General features: G+C 39.8%; 1 protein-coding gene across 1 annotated transcript; it reads left to right on the plus strand.

Moving 5' to 3' along the window:
• The first annotated feature begins 4653 nt into the window (after window positions 1-4653).
• LOC133335432 (protocadherin-like wing polarity protein stan) lies at window positions 4654-18927 on the plus strand. Its single transcript, XM_061543705.1, has 4 exons — window positions 4654-6625; window positions 7054-14443; window positions 16839-17384; window positions 17457-18927. The coding sequence occupies exons 1-4, from the start codon at window positions 4654-4656 to the stop codon at window positions 18925-18927; spliced, it is 11379 nt and encodes a 3792-aa protein (XP_061399689.1).
• Window positions 18928-20093: the final 1166 nt, after the last annotated feature.

Consider the following 20093-nt stretch of genomic DNA (forward strand, 5'->3'; position numbering starts at 1 on the left):
CAATCGGCCTAGCTATGGATCTTGTGTGCACCATTTACCTAAAATTGTAAACACGAAACTACACATGGGAGCTATATCTTCACGAAATTTTGCAACCGTTTTTCACAAAACTTAGCACACGTTTTTCTGGAAAAATTTAATATGCCAAAATTCGTGACCAAAAAAGATTTTCTGGGACTCCAGAGGTGCACCATTATTACCTAAAATCGCGAAAATATATATAAAGGAGCTATATCAAAGAATCTGCACCAGTTTTTAAAGATCTGCAAATGTGTAGCACACATCATTCTCGACTTAATTCCGTGAAAAATGCCAAAATTTGTATTCAAATGAAAGTTTTTACTTTTGCACCATTTACATAAAATCGGAGAAGTACTATATATAGGAGTATATCCTTTAAATTGAACCGATTTTATTGAAACGTTTGCACACATCATTCTACCCTTAATTAAGTAAATATGCAAAAATTTGTGCAAATCAAAAGATTTTAGGGACTTTAGTGCACCATTACCAAAATAGAGGGCGAAAGTATATATGGGAGCTATATCGCTTTGAAATTTTCACGAAACTTGGCACACATCAGGTTATAAGATGAATTCAGAATACTTAATTTTTTTCGAGTAAATGCCAATAATAAGCCGAACATCACAACGCAACCCACGGGGAAGGGAATCTGGACAATTAATTAGGACGGCAGTACTGAATATGAATAGTAATATTCGGAACATATGTCAGTGTAAGGAAGAGGTGCTGTTGACCTCAAGAAATATTGCACAGGCTCGGAATAAACATCCGCAGAAAGTTAGAGTTCCGTGGTAGTTGTGTAGGGTATCGTATGGTCGGCCCCGTCCGACTATACTGCTCCGCTCACTGGTTTTTGTTTATTTATTCTTCAAACAATAGATTTGACAGTCAATGAAGACTACGAATTCGCCTCCCTGTTAACCTTATGAATCAACCTTGACCTCATTCGTTGCTTTATTTTTTTTCAGTGAGCTCTTCAGCTTCCAACACAAAGTGAAGGAAATATTTGTCATACCGTTAGCAAAATTTATAATAAATAAAATTATATGCCGATCTAGCAGTGACTGTCTTTCTGTCCGAACATAGATAGAGAATTTTTCACATTCACATATTGCTCCTGGCATGTTTGTTATTGAGAATGGGATATGTCGGTCCACTTTTTAGGGTAGCCACCATTAAACAATAAACTCAAATATTTGGTATTTAAGGATTTGTGGCACCGTTTTCAGCCGAATTGGCTGAAATTTTATATTTTGCTTGTTTCTCATTGTTTATCAAATATTTCTACAAAAAATTATCAATATTGGTAAATTTTTTATGATAGCCACCAAAAAATCACGTTATTTTCGTGATTTTAGGCACGTTCTCCAACCAAATTGGCTCCAATCTGGTATTTTGGATTTTCGTTGAGTAGAAATGTCCCTACCAAAAATTAACAATATTGTGCCACTTTCTAGCCCCCATTGTCAATCTGATGTTTTGAGTTCCCATTTCTTAGTATATCTTGCTACCGAAAATAATCAATATTGGTCCTCTTTTTTAGGTTGACCCCCACATAACAATATCCCACAGATTTAAGTTTCCAACCGAATTAGTTGCAATGTGACATTTTAATTCCCGTTGGATCGAAAATTAATATTGACCCATGTTTCCTCATATACCTCATATAATGGTGCCACTCACCGAATTAACTATATATATATATTATTACCGGTCCACGGTATTTTTGGAGTTTTTACAATTTTCCCATTTCGAGATTTGGAGCCTGATATACATACTTGCAGAAAATTGTTAATTTAGGCCAAAGATTGTACATAGGCCCCAAGGATTGTACATAGGCGCCCGATTGTCAGTATTTTTGCAGACATTTTTAAATATAGGTCAATGTTTTGATATAGCCCAATATTTAAGGAATTCTGAATGCACACCACTATATGGAGGGAATAAAATTTCGGGTCCGACGGGCAGGATACTAGTCAGGGTGCCTAGTCATTGTCCAAAATGTTTGATTCGCTGTGCTGTGTGGGTGTGTTGTGTGTTTCGACCTTTGGGAAGAAGTGATTGTTTGTCGGTGGTGTCTGTTGTTGGTATCAAAACGGCTTTACGGATGTGTTTGTCTACGACCCTTGACTGTTGGGTTTTTAGGAGTTTGGTCAGGGCACTCTTCATAGTGTTTGATCCGACGGGCCAGATAACCAGTGATTATTGTCACTGTGATTCTGGTTTTATTGTGTGTTTGGTTGTGACATTGGATTATTCTAGTCCCAGACCTTGGGTCGAAACTCGTAGGAACACCATTCCCTGTGTGGAAATTGGCACCAAAAGGTGCTGGGTTTTGCATCTGGTTTTCATGCTCAAATCGCGGGTAATGTTCCGGCTCATTGTGGAGTTGCATTTATAGGAGTTTAAGATGGTCTCCGCACTTCATCCAAGAAGTTGAACACGTCCAAGTACGTGTGAACGATTGTGGTCGGATATGGAGAATATTTTAAGAAATCTACATTCGAAGTTGCAAATGTGTAATTTTTCTTTACAGAATGGCAATGCTACATCTAGGCATTGCCATTCTGTCGACATGGTCGGTCCTATCCATTTTGACTTTCTAACTACATTTTGTATTTAAGGTCCTCCCTAATCTGTAAATCATCAAGTAGCTAATTTTTAGTGTCGACCCAGTTTGGAAAATAGAGAGAAGTCCTAGGCTTTACTGGTGTCTTCGGATGTCCGAGATACAAAATATACACGCCATTTAGTTTTTTAATAAATACTTTCAGATTATTCAATATTTTAAAATTTTGCCATTTTAAAAGGACCCCCCATTTCCGAGGGGGGGGGGGTCCCCATTGAAGAACTCTTGAAGATATAGCCCATTTATTGCGTCAGCATCAAGTGACGGCTAAGGGGTTTCTCAAACTTTAAACGCGTTTTTCTCTTTTGCGAATGGCGGGCAAGATAACTCAAAAACTAATAACCCAATCGATTCCAACTTTTTACACGTTTCTCTGTGAGTGTATAGCTATCGTATGAACAAGGATAAAGCCAATCGGTGAAGATCTTCCTTATTTTTTAACTTGGGTTTTGGTCAAAAATCGGCGATTTTCCAAAAATATTTTTCCAAAGGTCCGCCATTTTGTTAATTTTAGTGCGAAGTCAATAATCCTAGTTCATACGAGAGCCAGACATGTACTCTTTCTAACACCGTTGGAATTTTCGGATTCCGATGTTCCATTGAGGAGTTATCATGCCCGCCATCAAAAATAAGGTATTGATTTACCAGCCCATTGAAAATCTTGAAAAATTAAAATCGAGAATATGTGGGGTTTCCTTAAACATTCAGGGTTAGAATATAAATTTTGAAAATTATATCCCAATATTTGGGTTCTAGCAGACTATGGGTATTTTAACGTATTTTAACATGATATGTTGACGCATAACAGTGGAGTTATGACACATGGTTACATGTTCCGCCACAACATTTTCTGTAAATCATCAAGTAGCTAATTTTTCAAACAGAGCATTTATTTTTTCTTCCTGACGTTGTGGATGTAACAAAAAAACGTTTTTTGAGGGAAATACATGACACCCTTGGTCAATATCCCAAGCAAAAAATTTTACACGCCATTTAGTTTTTTAATAATTAATTTTTGATTTTTCAATATTTTAAAATTTTGTCAATTTAAACATTCAGGGATAGAATATAAATTATGAAAAGTATATCCCAATATTTGGGTTCTAGCAGACTATGGGTATTTTAACGATTCTAAAAATATTTTTTTCAGTTTAATAGCTTTTAAAAATACAAATAAAGAATTTCGGTCTTTCGCCGAACCGTCCATATTTGTTGTTATATATTTTGATTCTATGTGAGTAAAATGCATCTTAGCAAATAACTGCCTTTGTCATTCCCATTAACATAACAGGGCCCCATATTTTGGTATATCTAAAAACGGGAAATGTTTAAGATTCCTCCTAAGTAAGAATGTCCTGCATGACAAAGCAAAGCAGCTATATTTTTTATATCTATGAATAATTTTAACTTTACACTAAAATTTACACTTATTTTATAAAAATTACATATATGACTCCCCCATTTACAAGATAAGAACATAACCATAAAGATAAATATGTACTTAACTCATGCTTTTTAACAAATTATTTCTTTAAAATGAATTCTTTATTCACAGACATTTTAACCGCTTCCATTTACGTTTTCTTGCCTTTTTTCTTTACAGATTTCACACTAATAACAGCAACAACGATAAGACTTACAAATGTTTACTAATTTAAAGAAATATTTTTGATGTGTGGTTAATTAAGGTCCTGGCCACACATATACGTACAAACAGCAACACCAGCCCACACACCAACACATTCTTCAGTTGACCACATCAAAACTTTTGAGAAAGAAATCAACTGTTGAGGAAACAGAATAAGAAGGAAGGGGGGAAAAGCATACACCACTTACCTAACCACTTGCATTGCATACACACACACACATGCACTGTGAACACTTTTACTTATCACTTTGATAAGACCACAGTTGTAAACCGTATAGTAGGTATAGGTGTACTCAGCAGAGTGAATTCACTCACTCACCAAGAAACACACACACACTCACACAGAAACAAAATGTGTTTTCAACAGCATACCGAAGAGTGGCTGCCATCAACAAAGTCCTCATCGCCATCACCATCATCATTATTAACAGCAACACCAACTCAGAGCAACTTAAAAACTATTTCTCATTCATCATTACCCACAACAACAAGAACACAAGAAGCAGCACCAGCAATAACAACAACAGCAGCTACAAAAGCAAATGCAACTGAAACAATTTTAGCCACATTAAAGAGAGTGCCAGACTTTGTGAGTTGTAGCCACGCTACAACCACTTCCACATCGTCAACAACAAGAAGAAGATGGCAACACCAACAGAATCACCAACAAGAACGAGTGGGGAAGCAGCAACACATTAAGGCAATAATGCCACCACCCACACGCAATACTCCCACACGCATTCTCCCGCATCACCCACTCTTGATACTCTTAGCCATCATCTGCCTTACAGTACAAATCTCCAGTGCGTATCTGATAATTGTCCATGAGGATGCAGCACCTGGTACGGTGATATTCAATGCATCGGTATATAAATTGGGCTCGGAGCGCCATTACAAAATTAATGCCCACAAATCGGCCCATTTTGTACATCATCTAGTCTCGGTCAATCACAAAGACGGTCAGATACAATTGAAGAAATCACTGAAATGTGATGGAATCTATTATCCGAATCTGTTCACATTCTATGTGGACTCAACGTCGAATCGTTTGCGTAGCATCGACTATTACAGTCTGCCCATAAGGATATTTGTGTCGGGGCATACATGTAACGAGGATAGGCGGGTGGAGGAGGAGATTCATGGTCGGCATTATGAGGAGGAGGATACGGGCTATTCAAAGCGACGACGTCGAAGAAGATTTATCGAAGAATTGGATCCTTTGGAGGAATACGAACGTAGCTATGGCGAATTTCGTGATACCAATAAACAAAGCAATACGTTAGGAGCGTTAGGAGCCACATATAACCACAATCACTCGCTTAGTGAATTTCGTGATGGTGATTTAATATTCGGCAATTCATTTGACAATGAAATGCGTCATCGCATATTGAGTCGTAAACGAAGATCAATGTTGACACTCGAAACATCCTCGGCCTCCATTGCTGCATCCCAATCGGCCAGCAATTTACATCGTCGCATATCAGAAGCCAAACAATGGATATCCGAAACTTACGCCTCCTATGCCATACATACCACCGATAAATGGAATCAAATCTGCCTGCGGAAATCTCAATTCATTAACAATCTGAATGCCTTTCTGCCCCGCTCGATATGTCAACACTGCAAGGTGAACTTCCTCGATGTAAACGATGAACGTTTTGTTATTGAACATCAAAATCGCGACTTGGTGGCAAGCCGTGATGTCTGCATTCACGAATCGATGTGGAAAGTTAGCATAACCTTTAACATTCGCTGTGATCGTAGCGACATTGTCGATTCCGACCATCGTCTGAAAATTGTCTACCATTATCAGGAATTTAATGACACAGATATTGCAAAAAGGGTACGTCGAGAGCTACGCAATCAATCGCCATATTTTGAACAGGCCCTCTACGTGGCCTCGGTGTTGGAAGAACAGCCGGCAGGCTCAAGTGTGACCACCGTTCGTGCCCGTGATCCTGAAGATTCTCCGGTTGTTTACTCCATGGTTTCTCTGTTGGATTCACGTTCTCAGTCTTTGTTTAAGGTGGATTCACGTACCGGTGTAGTTACCACTTCGGCAAGTTTGGATCGTGAATTAATGGATGTCCATTATTTTCGTGTGGTAGCCACCGATGATAGTTTTCCTCCCAGATCGGGAACGACGACGTTGCAGGTTAATGTTTTAGATTGTAATGATCATAGCCCTACCTTTGAGGCGGAACAATTTGAGGCATCGATACGTGAAGGTGCCACAGTGGGATCCACAGTTATCACTTTGAGGGCAACGGATCAGGATATTGGAAAAAATGCTGAAATTGATTATGGCATTGAAAGTATAACGGGTAAGTGGAATTGATTTATTTTTCAATATATTTAAATTTCAATATATTTCGGAGGAAAAGGTCGAAAGAAAATTTTAACAATTATAAAATCAATCAGATATCTAGTTCTGCTTGAACGATTCACCATAATGAGTCGGTTTAAAAAATTTTAACAATATCAAATAATCATTTATCTGGTTCTGTCTTTCAAAAACGTCTTTATGCCGATCGCTTTGACAATCTAAATTTTAAGCTATTGTCAACTTGTGCAGGATCAAACGAGGACAAACCTAGGACCTCGATTTTTATATATTGCATCTATTAACAAAATTTCCTTCTCCATTCTTCTTTCATTCTCTCCACATTTTTCTTCTCTTTTTTTTAAAAAAAATTTTCTTTAACACCCCTCTTTACCCCCTCCCATTTATGTTGTTTTTTTTTCTTTTCAGACGGTACTGGAACCCTGCAAGATCAAGAAATCCCTATATTCCGCATCGATGCTCGAACTGGTGTAATTGCCACGCGCACTTCGCTGGATCGCGAAACATCGGATAGTTATAATATTATTGTGACCGCTTCGGATATGGCTTCGGCACAAAGTGAACGTAAAACAGCCACAGCCAGTGTTTTAGTAAAAATCCTGGATGACAATGATAATTATCCGCAATTTAGTGAACGCACCTATACAGTCCAAGTACCCGAAGATCAATGGGGTGATGATAATGTCGTCGCGCATATACGTGCCACCGATGCTGATCAGGGTAATAATGCGGCGATACGTTATGCCATAATAGGTGGTAATACCCAATCTCAATTTTCCATCGATTCGATGAGTGGAGATGTTAGTTTGGTCAAGCCCCTGGATTATGAAAGCGTTCGCAGTTATCGTTTGGTAATACGGGCTCAAGATGGTGGCAGTCCTTCGAGAAGTAATACCACCCAGCTGCTGGTTAATGTCATCGATACGAATGATAATGCCCCGCGTTTTTATACATCACAATTTCAAGAATCGGTACTGGAAAATGTCCCGGTGGGTTATAATATTATCCGGGTGCAGGCCTATGACAGTGATGAAGGTTCAAATGCTGAAATAACTTATAGCATATCGGAACGTGATGATAATTTTCCCTTGGCTGTGGATCCACGTTCGGGTTGGGTTCATACCATAAAACAGCTGGATCGTGAGGAGCAGAATCGTTTTGCATTTCAAGTTATCGCCAAAGATGGTGGGGTGCCACCTAAATCGGCTAGCTCTACAGTGGTGATAACTGTGCAGGATGTGAATGACAATGACCCGGTTTTCAATCCTAAATACTATGAAGCAAATGTGGGTGAGGATCAGCCACCAGGAACACCAGTGTGTACGGTGACAGCCACTGACCCAGATGAGGACAGTCGTTTGCATTATGAAATTACATCGGGTAATACGAGAGGTCGATTTGCCATAACTTCGCAGAATGGTCGAGGATTGATTACGATTGCCCAGTCTTTGGACTATAAGCAAGAAAAGAGATTTTTGCTGACCATAACTGCCACCGATTCGGGAGGAAGGGCAGATACAGCCACGGTCAATATAAATATTACGGATGCCAATAACTATGCACCGATTTTCGAAAATGCTCCCTATAGTGCTTCGGTATTTGAAGATGCTCCAATTGGCACAACGGTTTTGGTTGTCTCCGCCACCGATAGCGATGTGGGTATTAATGCCCAAATAACATATTCGTTGAATGAGGAAAGCATAAATGGTCTAGGGAGTCCAGATCCTTTCTCCATAAATCCGCAAACTGGAGCAATTGTCACAAATGCTTTGCTGGATAGGGAAACGACAAGTGGATATTTACTGACCGTCACAGCCAAGGATGGTGGTAATCCTTCGTTGAGTGATACCACAGATGTGGAGATAAGTGTTACCGATGTCAATGATAATCCGCCACATTTTAAGAATCCTCTCTATCAAGCCTCAATTTTGGAAGATGCCTTGGTGGGTACCTCAGTATTGCAAATTGCTGCAACTGATCCCGATATTGGTTTGAATGGACGCATTAAATATTTACTCAGCGATCGTGATGTGGAAGATGGTTCATTTGTTGTCGATCCCACTTCGGGTACCATACGTACGAATAAAAATTTAGATCGTGAAAGTGTGGCCATATATCATCTGACAGCCATTGCTGTCGACAAAGGATCACCGCCCATGTCCAGCACTGTGGAGGTACAAATTCGGCTGGAAGATGTTAATGATTCTCCACCGACATTCCCCTCGGATAAAATTACGTTATATGTACCCGAAAATTCTCCTGTAGGCTCAGTGGTTGGTGAAATCCATGCCCATGATCCGGATGAGGGAGTGAATGCTGTGGTCCATTATAGCATAATTGGTGGTGATGATTCAAATTCATTTTCCTTGGTTACCCGCCCGGGTTCGGAAAGGGCCCAATTGCTGACAATGACGGAACTGGATTATGAATCGAATCGCAAGAGATTTGAATTGGTGATACGTGCTGCCTCCCCACCATTGAGGAATGATGCCCATGTTGAAATTTTAGTTACAGATGTAAACGATAATGCCCCCGTGTTGAGAGACTTCCAAGTGATTTTCAATAACTTCCGTGACCATTTCCCCAGTGGTGATATTGGACGCATTCCCGCCTTTGATGCCGATGTTAGTGATAAGCTAACCTATCGCATACTGTCGGGAAATAATGCAAATTTAATACGATTGAATCAAACAACAGGAGGCTTGAGTCTGAGTCCTCAGCTAAATACCAATGTACCGAAATTTGCCACCATGGAGGTATCGGTCACCGATGGCATCAATGAGGCCAAGGCCATTATGCAATTGGCCGTAAGGTTGATTACAGAAGATATGCTTTTCAATTCGGTAACAGTGCGCTTGAATGAAATGACTGAGGAGGCCTTCCTCTCACCCCTGCTGAATTTCTTTTTGGATGGCCTGGCAGCCATAATACCCTGCCCCAAGGAGAATATTTTCATCTTCTCTATACAAGATGACACGGATGTCACTTCGCGTATTTTAAATGTTAGCTTTTCGGCGAAACGTCCTGATGTATCTCACGAGGAGTTCTATACACCACAATATCTGCAGGAGAGGGTGTATTTGAATCGTGCCATATTGGCAAGATTGGCCACAGTGGAGGTGTTGCCATTCGATGATAACCTCTGTGTGCGGGAACCCTGCTTGAATTTTGAAGAATGTTTGACGGTATTGAAATTCGGCAATGCCTCAGATTTTATACACAGCGACACGGTACTGTTCCGCCCAATTTATCCTGTCAACACCTTTGCCTGTTCCTGCCCTGAAGGTTTCACCGGCAGCAAGGAACATTATCTCTGCGATACCGAAGTAGATCTTTGCTATTCCGATCCCTGTCAAAATGGTGGTTCCTGTATGCGACGAGAGGGTGGCTATACGTGTGTTTGTCCACCCAGCCATACGGGCGTGAATTGTGAAACTGATATTAAAAAATTGAAACCCTGCATGTCGGACATATGTGAGGGTGGTCTATCGTGTATGAATAACTATATGACCAGCCAACCACCCCCATACACGGCCACATGTGAATTACGTTCACGCTCATTCTCACGCAACTCCTTCCTCACCTTTGAGAGTATGAAACAGAGACATCGCTTCAATATTAAATTACGCTTCGCCACGGTCCATGAGAATGGTCTACTGCTCTACAATGGGCGTTATAATGAACTGCATGATTTTGTGGCCTTGGAAATTGTCCAGGGCCATGTCACGTTCACCTTCTCCCTTGGGGATCGCAGCGAAAAAGTGGCAGTATTCCAACAAAGTAAAGTATCCGATGGCCAGTGGCATGAGGTGGAGGTGAATTATTTGAATCGCACCGTGACTCTTATTGTGGATGCCTGTGATACGGCCGTGGCCTTGGCTGGTAATTTCGGTGACAAATGGAATTGTGCCAATCAAACCACTTTGAAGCTGGACAAGAGATGTTCTCTGCTCACAGAGACATGTCATAGATTTTTGGATCTCACAGGACCCCTGCAAATTGGTGGTTTGCCTCGCATTCCCGCCCACTTCCCCATCGATAATCAAGATTATGTTGGCTGTATTTCCGATTTGAGAATCGATGAACGTTATATTGATCTGAATTCCTATGTAGCAGATAATGGCACAATTTCTGGATGTCCTCAACGCAATCCGCTATGTTCTTCAGAACCCTGCTTCAATGGTGGTGCTTGCCATGAAGGTTGGAATACCTATACCTGTGAATGTCCGGAGGGTTATGCTGGTAATAATTGTCAGGAGACAATACCAGCCCCTTGGCGTTTCTCTGGAGATGGTAGCTTGAGTTTCAATCCTCTTCTGAGACCAATACAAATGCCTTGGGTAACATCGCTGGCCATAAGGACCCGACAACGTAATGCCTTCCTTCTGCAAATACAAATTGGACAGAATAGTTCCGCGGTGATATGTCTCAAGGATGGCATCCTTTATTATATTTTTGATAATGAACCGATGTTTTTGGCTGGCGCGTTTTTGGCGGATGGAGAATGGCATCGTGTGGAAATAAAATGGATGGGCTCAGAAATTTCATTCTCTGTAGATTTTGGTCAGCGCACAGGAGCGGTGCCGATATCACAAAAAATCCAGGGTCTCTATGTGGGAAAAATTGTCATCGGCAGTCCGGATAGTTCTATTGGTCATGTAGATGATTTGTTATCGTATGAAGGTTGTATCCAGGAAGTAAGGATTGGAGCCTCACAGGCCGTATTGTCCAGGCCCACCATACGTGAAAATGTTGAAGATGGTTGTCTCTCAAAGGCCGAGTGCCCCGTCACCTGTCCACCACATTCTAGTTGTACCACTTCCTGGGATCATGCGGAGTGTGAGTGTCTCCCAGGTTACGTGGGACCTGATTGCCTACCCATTTGTACCGTGAAGCCCTGTGCAGCGGGAGTTTGTCGAGCAAACATCAGCGAACCTAAAGGATATCACTGCGAATGTAACTCAACCTATCAACATGGAGAGTATTGTGAAAAGACTGTGCAACAACCCTGCCCCGGCGGTTGGTGGGGTGAAAAGGTGTGTGGACCCTGCAAATGTAATGTCAAGCAAGGTTATCATCCCGATTGCCACAAGACCACCGGACAATGTCATTGTAAAACAAATCATTATCAGCCACCGAATGAGACAGCCTGTATACCATGTGATTGCTACTCCATTGGATCTTTTAGTAGTGCCTGTAATCCGTTGACGGGTCAGTGTGAATGCAGAGAGGGTGTAATTGGTCGTCGTTGTGATTCGTGTTCTAACCCTTATGCCGAAGTGACCTTAAATGGTTGTGAAGTGGTGTACGATGCTTGCCCTAGATCTTTTGCTGCAGGAGTGTGGTGGCCTAGAACTCCCTTGGGTAGTACCACTGTGGAAAATTGCCCTAGCCCCTCTAAGGGAAAGGGTCAGAGGACCTGTGATGGCTTGTCTGGAGGTTGGAATACACCCGATATGTTTAATTGCACTTCGGAACCTTTTGTGGAGCTGAGGAAACAACTTTCTCAGTTGGAAAAATTGGAATTGGAGTTAAATTCCTTTGTGGCCATAAAGACTGCAGAAAATCTACAAAAAGCCTGTACCACTGTAGATCGCAGTTCCAAGGTCCATAAGAAACCCCTGACCAAAGATCATAGGCGTTATAAAATGGAATCATCCTTCCTGCTAAATGAAAACAACAATGTTTGGTCCCACGAATTGGAAATGGAATATCTTTCGGATGAAATGAAATTCTCCCATGATCGCCTCTACGGAGCAGATCTCCTGGTCACCGAGGGATTACTGCAGGAACTAATTAATTATGAACTAATGCAGAATGGTTTAAATTTGACGCATTCTCAGGATAAATATTTCATCAAAAATCTTGTTGAGGCTGCCAGTGTTATTTTGGATCGTAAATATTCTTCGGAGTGGAAACGGGCCTCAGAGCTAATACAACGTGGACCCGATGATCTCCTTGATGCCTTCAATAAATATATGGTTATATTGGCAAGATCTCAACACGACACCTACACCAATCCTTTCGAAATTGTACAACCCAATATGGCTTTTGGTTTGGATATTGTCACTGCAGAATCGCTATTTGGCTATGAACCCGAACAGCTAAGTGAATATCATAAAACTAAATATTTCAAACCGAATGCCTTCACCACGGAAAGTATTATTTTACCCGATACCAGTGGGTTTCTACAACATTCGGCAAAGCAGAAACCGGTTATTACCTTCCCCAAATACAACAATTACATTCAGGATAAAAGTAAATTTGATAAATACACGAAGGTCTTGGTTCCGCTGGATATGTTGGGTATTACACCCCCTGAGAGTAATGAAGTGACCTATGGCACCAATGATTATAAGGCCATAATCTCATATGCCCAATACAAAGATGTGGGCCAGCTACTTCCCGATATGTTTGATGAAACCATTACCCGACGTTGGGGTGTTGACATAGAAGTTGCCTCGCCAATACTTTCCTTGGCAATTTTGGTACCCTCCACAGAGGCTGAGGAGAAACGCATCGAAATTCCCTATCGTAAAATCTCGTCACAAAAGACCTATTCCGCCACAGGCTCAAGTGAACAGGAATTCATAGAAGTCTTTGATGTACCCAAGAAACATGGCAGTGGAAGTCAAGCCTCATCCAATTCGGCCAGTGAGGAGCATATGATTGAGAATATACGCATAACGGCACATGAAATTCCACCAGCATCGTCCTCCTCCTCGTCATCATCGTCAAGGGAACATGACAGCAACGAGGCCATGGAAATAGAAGATCCCGAAGAACCCCATTTGAATGTGCGCTTTGATGATAACATTGAATTCCATGGTAATTCGGGAGAAGAGGTGATAAATTCTCCCGAAGATATGGGTCATTATGATCAGTCGCAGGAACAGCAAATTCACTCCCACGAACATGATGATCACTCCGATATGAATCCAAGTAAGGGTGAAAATGAAGCCTTCTATCGCAATCGTCGTTTGGTTAAACGTCAAGTGGAGGTTATCTATCCCAGTGAGCAGTCCCAGAAGGCGCAACACCTTTCATTTAGATCCTTGGGATCGCCACATCTCTCACAGCCCATAAAACTGCAAATGTGGTTGGACATTGAGCCAGGACGTTTTGGACCACGTTCCAATCCACAATGTGTGCGCTGGAATTCCTTTACCAATCAATGGACCCGCCTAGGCTGTCAAACCGATATACCCGATTATGATAATATCCACTTACACATGCCGAGCAACTCAAACAATAATGGAGGAGCTTCTGGATCGCCCCAACCACCACCCATATTGGTCAACTGCACCTGCACCCATATCTCCAATTATGCTGTCATTGTTGATGTTATCGATCCCGAGGATATACCCGAACCATCACTGCTCGTCCAAATCACTTCATATTCCGCCTTCCTCGTTTCGCTGCCCGTCCTTTTGAGCGTCCTGATTGCATTGGCCCTGTTGCGTGGCCAACAGACCAACTCAAATACCATTCATCAGAACATTGTCCTGTGTGTCTTCTTTGCCGAATTGCTGTTCTTTGTCGGCATGCAATCACGTCGTAATTTGCTCGAAAACGAATTCCCCTGCAAGCTGATTGCGATTTGTTTGCATTATTTCTGGTTGGCCGCCTTCGCCTGGACGACGGTGGACTGTGTGCATTTGTATCGTATGCTAACGGAGATGCGTGATATTAATCATGGTCCGATGGGTTTCTACTTTGCCATGGGTTATGGTGCGCCCGCTATCGTTGTTGGCTTATCGGTGGGTGTGCGTGCTCACGAATATGGAAATAGTCTGTTGTAAGTATTACCAAGAATTATCATGCGATGATGGTGATGATGATGAAGAAAAGATGCCGCAGAAGAAGAGGAACAAAACGAAATTTTGGTTGATTGATTTGGGGTGTTGTTCGTGGTTTCCTTTTTTTCGACCATTTTGCAAATGTACGCGTATGTTGGATGTGTGATTGTGCGAAAATTGATGAAAGTGTATAGGAATTTTGTAGGCTTAACAGAATACCGTTAGCTGTCATAGAATGTAGTGAAGTGCAAACGGTTTCGTCAGTGTATGGAAGTGTAATAGCATTGGTCGATTTCAAACTAGTTAATTTTTGAAAATGTGTTTTGGGGTTTTATTCGTTACAGGGTAAGAGTTTCATAGCTAAATTTTTAGAAAAATTGAAACAATTTATCGGATTTTAAGTTAAGACTATTATGATGTGGCTCACTAGAGCGTATACATTGTGACAGTAACTATACACCCTAGATTACAATATAGACCGATTATAAATTATTATTTTTTTTTTTTTTTTTTTTTTTGAAACGATATTTTAACGATATGCTTCTAAATATTGCAAAATAGAAAAAAATGCAAATAAGGAAATTACCTTCAAGACATGAAATCGGGACCCATGTCAATCAGGATAAATTGCGATCTATATATACTAAAGGATAGATATGCTAAGCTTATTTATGTGCAAAAGTATATACAATTTGACATTTTGAGGTTATATAGGTTAATGTTTATAATACTAATAGCTGGTTGCGTATACATAATGACAACAGTCATACGATCCAGTTGACTTAGCAATTCTGGAAAATTTTAAAGGTTTTTATGTATAACAGGGTAATAATTTCATGGATCACCAGAGCGTATAAATTGTGACAGTACGTATACGCCCACCATAAATATATATTATTTGAAAGACATAACCTCAAAATGGGAGAAATAATAAAATATCTGTTTCAAAAAATTGCAAAATAAAAGCCTATATATAAAAAAATTGAGATTTAGATTTTCTTTATGTGCATCATTTTGAGATTCACAGGATAATTAAATTTAAATATAGTTAAGAATATCTATTTATATGGATATTTGGAGATTATATAGGTTAAAGTTGGATGCGTATACATAGTGACAAAAGTCATACGACCCAGTTGACCCAGCAATATCAAATAATTCGGTTTTTCACATAGCTTAATGTTTAAATATTAAAATATTACGAATTATCGGATCGTAAATTTAGTTAATTATGGTGTGGTATATGGCGTATACATTGTGACAGTACTTATACGCCCACCGAAAATAAATATTATTAGAAAGACATAACCTCAAGATGGGAGAAATAATAAAATATCTGTTTCAAAAAATTGCAAAATATAAAAACCGGAGGATAAATTGATATTTAGATCTTCTTTATGTTCATCATTTTGAGAGTCATAACAAAACTCCTAATAGTTAAGAATATCTACAATTGGATATTTGGAAATTATATAGGTTAATGGTGGATGCGTATACATAGTGACAAAAGTCATACGACCCAGTTGACCCAGCAATAACAAATAATTCAGTCAGTTCTGTTTCTCATATTTGCGGGTATCAAAGTAACTCTTTTGAAACTCACAACAAGACTCCCTATAGTTGAGAGTATCTACAATTGGACATTTGAAGATTATGTAGGTTATTGTTTTTAAACCTGGGTGCGAATACATAGTGACAACAATCATACGATCCATTTAACTCAGCAATTCTGAAAAAAAAAAATGTTTAGCCATTTTTTGAATTACGGAGTAATAATTTCATAGCTTAATGTTTAAATATTAAAATATTACGAATTATCGGATCGTAAATTTAGTTAATTATGATGTGGTATATGGTATATATACATTGTGACATTACTTATACGCCCACTATAAATAAATATTGTCCCCATGATGGAACAAATTATAAAGAATCTGTTTGAAAAAAATTGCAAAATATCAAACAAGGAAATAACCTTCAAAGCAATGAAATCAGACATTCTCAATGTAAAGATTGATGACCAAATTAAGACGCGATAAATTAAAATTTAGAGCTACTAAAGGATAGATACACTAAATTTTTTTGAGTCACGACAGACCTTATCTCAATGAAAAGACATTTTTATGTTACATAGGTTCTTGTTTTTAATAACAGTAGCTGGATGCGTATACATATTGACAACACTCATACTACCCACCTCGTAATATAGGGACCACTATCTTCAATAATGCAACAATACTAAATAAATGACAGTTCTATTTTCTCATATTTGCGGTATTAAAATTAAATTTCGTTGATTAGCTTTCATATGTAAATCTCTTCGGCGATTTGTTCCAAATCTTATCATAAATTTTTCATTCCATATAATTCATTTTGATTTCATCCTTCTTTTAGCTGTTGGTTATCCGTTTACGAACCTGTTGTGTGGTGGCTTGTTGGTCCGATTGCTGGAATGTCGGTGGTAAATCTGCTCATCCTCTTTGTATCCGTAAAGGCCGCGTTTACGCTAAAAGATCATGTTTTGGGTTTTGGTAATTTACGTACCCTACTATGGCTTTCGGTAGTCTCATTGCCACTAATGGGCGTAATGTGGGTCTTGGCGGTACTCGCAGCCTCGGAGAGTTCTCAACTCTTAAGTATGTTACTCTCAGGAGTTGTAGTACTGCATGCAGTCTTCTGTCTTGTTGGCTATTGTATCATCAACAAGAGAGTGAGGGAAAATCTTCAACGAACATTCCTAAGATGTATGGGACGAAAGGTACCTTTACTCGATTCCTCGATGGTCGTCAGTAATAGTTCGCACAATGTTAATGGTACAAATACCCGGCCCAATAACTTTCTCAATGCCAACGGTTATGATACACAGCGACGAAACGTGGGTATAAGTGTGTCGAGCACCACATCGCGTAGTACTGCTAAGACCAGTTCCAGTCCTTATAGGTAAGTTATAAAAGGGAGTAAGGGTTTCAAAATGTAAAATTAACAAATTTATTTACTTTCCTTCTCTCCTAGTGATGGCCAATTACGCCAGACCTCAACATCCACCTCGAATTACAATTCCAATTCCGACGCTCCCAGTTTCTTGCGCGGCTTTGACTCATCCACCACCAGTGGCCAGAGGGAGGGTAAATCTCGCAGACACCATCGCAAAGATTCCGATTCGGGTTCCGAAACTGATGGTCGTTCTTTGGAGTTAGCCTCTAGCCATTCTAGTGATGATGATGAGTCTAGAACGAATCGTTCTAGCACCACCGGAACAGCCACTTCAACACATCGCAGCACAGCGGTTAGCATTACCCCCTCTTACCTGCCCAATATCACGGAACATGTCCAGGCAACCACACCGCCTGAACTGAATGTTGTACAAAGTCCACAATTGTTCCCCAGCGTCAATAAACCAGTCTATGCTCCTCGATGGTCCAGTCAACTACCCGATGCCTATTTACAATCACCACCAAATATGGGTAGATGGTCACAAAATACTGAATCGGATAATGAGCACATCCAACATCATGGACAAAAAATGACCATATCCCCTAATCCACTGCCTAATCCGGATCTCACCGATACTTCGTATTTACAACAACATCACAACAAAATCAATATGACACCCTCGATATTGGAAAATCTACAAAATGCCCGACCCTCCGAGAGTTATGATGCCTTGGAAAGGGAAAGTCTGTATGGTCGAAGACCTGATAACTATGGACAATATGACACGATGCCTGCGAATATAACAAATTATAAACCACCCAGCCATTATGGCAGTGAACATGATTACAATGGAAGTAATGGCAACAACAGCAATGGCACAGGGAGCAATGGCGGCGGTGGTGGCAGTTCCAATGGCAATGGTGGCACACAAATTGTCAATCACATGAGAACCTTTAATAATGACAATGCCTATCTAAGTGATAGTATCTATGATAAACAAAGAACACTGGGTTCACCATATATGTCCAAAGATCGTATCGCTCCTGACATATATGGATCTCGGGAAAATCATTATAGTCTAAAGAAACATCAGCCGCCTCCCATGTATGGTACCGATTCGGTGCATTCGGTACATTCATTGCTGCGCAACGATTATCATCAGCAACAACAACAGCAGCAGCAACAACAACAACAACGGCTTCATCATCAAGATCATCATTCAGATCGTTTATCGGAAAATTCCGATAAAAATGGTTATCATTTCCCATACACTGCCGAAGAGGATCACCTGACAACAAATGCACGGAAACTAAGTTTACAACATTCACATTCTCCCTCATTGCATGGTGGTTCTCAGCAAGTGCTGAATGGTCATCATCCGCATCATATGGCGCCGGGTATGGTAAATGATATTAATAATCCTGGTCTCATGGGTCGTCATACATTGAATGGTTCACGCCACAGTTCGAGGGGCCCTTCACCGCCAACTTCAAATATAGCACCAATGCAGCCGCTGGCACCCTTAACCAGTATTACCGATACAGAGTGAGTATTTTTCTATTTCAAATTTTGTTATGGTCTTGGGATTTTTTATGAAAAAATTTTTTTGTTTATATTTTTTCTCCATATTATTTTTTTATTTTATTTTTAAGAATTCTTTTCGTTTTTGGTTAATTATTTTTTTTTTAAGTAAAGCGATAAAGGGGATTTCGAATTTTAAATTCAAAATTTTATATTTAAAATCGAAGTAGATAAAAAACAAACCTGTAATATTAAAATGGTGCCTTAGTGCGTATAACTGTTGCCGTTACTAATACGCCCAACAATAAAGTGTAACGTCAGAAGTTATACGCACTAAAATACCACCTTCAAATTAAAGGTTTGTTTGTTATCCCATTGCGAAATAGTTCATTCAATCCGACTTAGACGTATACGTTCTGACACCATTAATACGCCTCATGGTACCCAAATATTGTTTCAAATTTTCAACAGCCATTTAATTATCTGATTATATGGAAAACTTTTTGAATTAATTTAAGAAATAGATTTAGGCGCATTTTTACTATTTATGACAATTTCTCTTATTGGTGGCCAATACTGGGTTTAATAGTATTAAGTGGAAACCATCATGCCGCTAGAGAGCGAATTCGAAAATATACCGCCATGTTCGGTCGATATTTATCAATTTTAAAAGGTTTTTTTTTTATTATGAGTACTGCTGCGGTTTACGTTCTGACCCCACTAATACGCTCAATGGTACTTATAATGGTGGCGATTGAACACGACTTGTTCAGGAACAGATAGACTATGGTTGTGACAACCGTGCACTGTTTCAAGCGGAAATAATTGGTGGTCAATAATGCGTAAGAAGCTGGCGCTATGAAAATGTGAAAAATATCATAATTTTAGAGCTATTTTAAAGGCCTCTTTCATTTTGATTACTTGTGTCGTATACATTCTGGCACGACTAATACGCTTCAATGTTGTATCTGATTGTATAGAAAACTTTTCGAATTCATTTAGGAAATAGATTTAGGCGCATTTTTACTAATTATGACACATAATATCTCTAATTGGTTACCAATACTGTGTTAAGTGGTATTAGGAGGAAATCACCGCTAGAGAGCGAATACGAAAATATACCGCCAAATTTCGTTGATTTTCTTCGGGAAATTAATATGAGTACTTGTGCCGTATGCGTTCTGACACCACTAA

This window comes from Musca vetustissima, unplaced genomic scaffold (assembly GCF_032173495.1).
Source record: "Musca vetustissima isolate MV318-11 ecotype Yass unplaced genomic scaffold, APGP_CSIRO_Mvet_v1 utg41470, whole genome shotgun sequence".
Taxonomy (NCBI): domain Eukaryota; kingdom Metazoa; phylum Arthropoda; class Insecta; order Diptera; family Muscidae; genus Musca; species Musca vetustissima.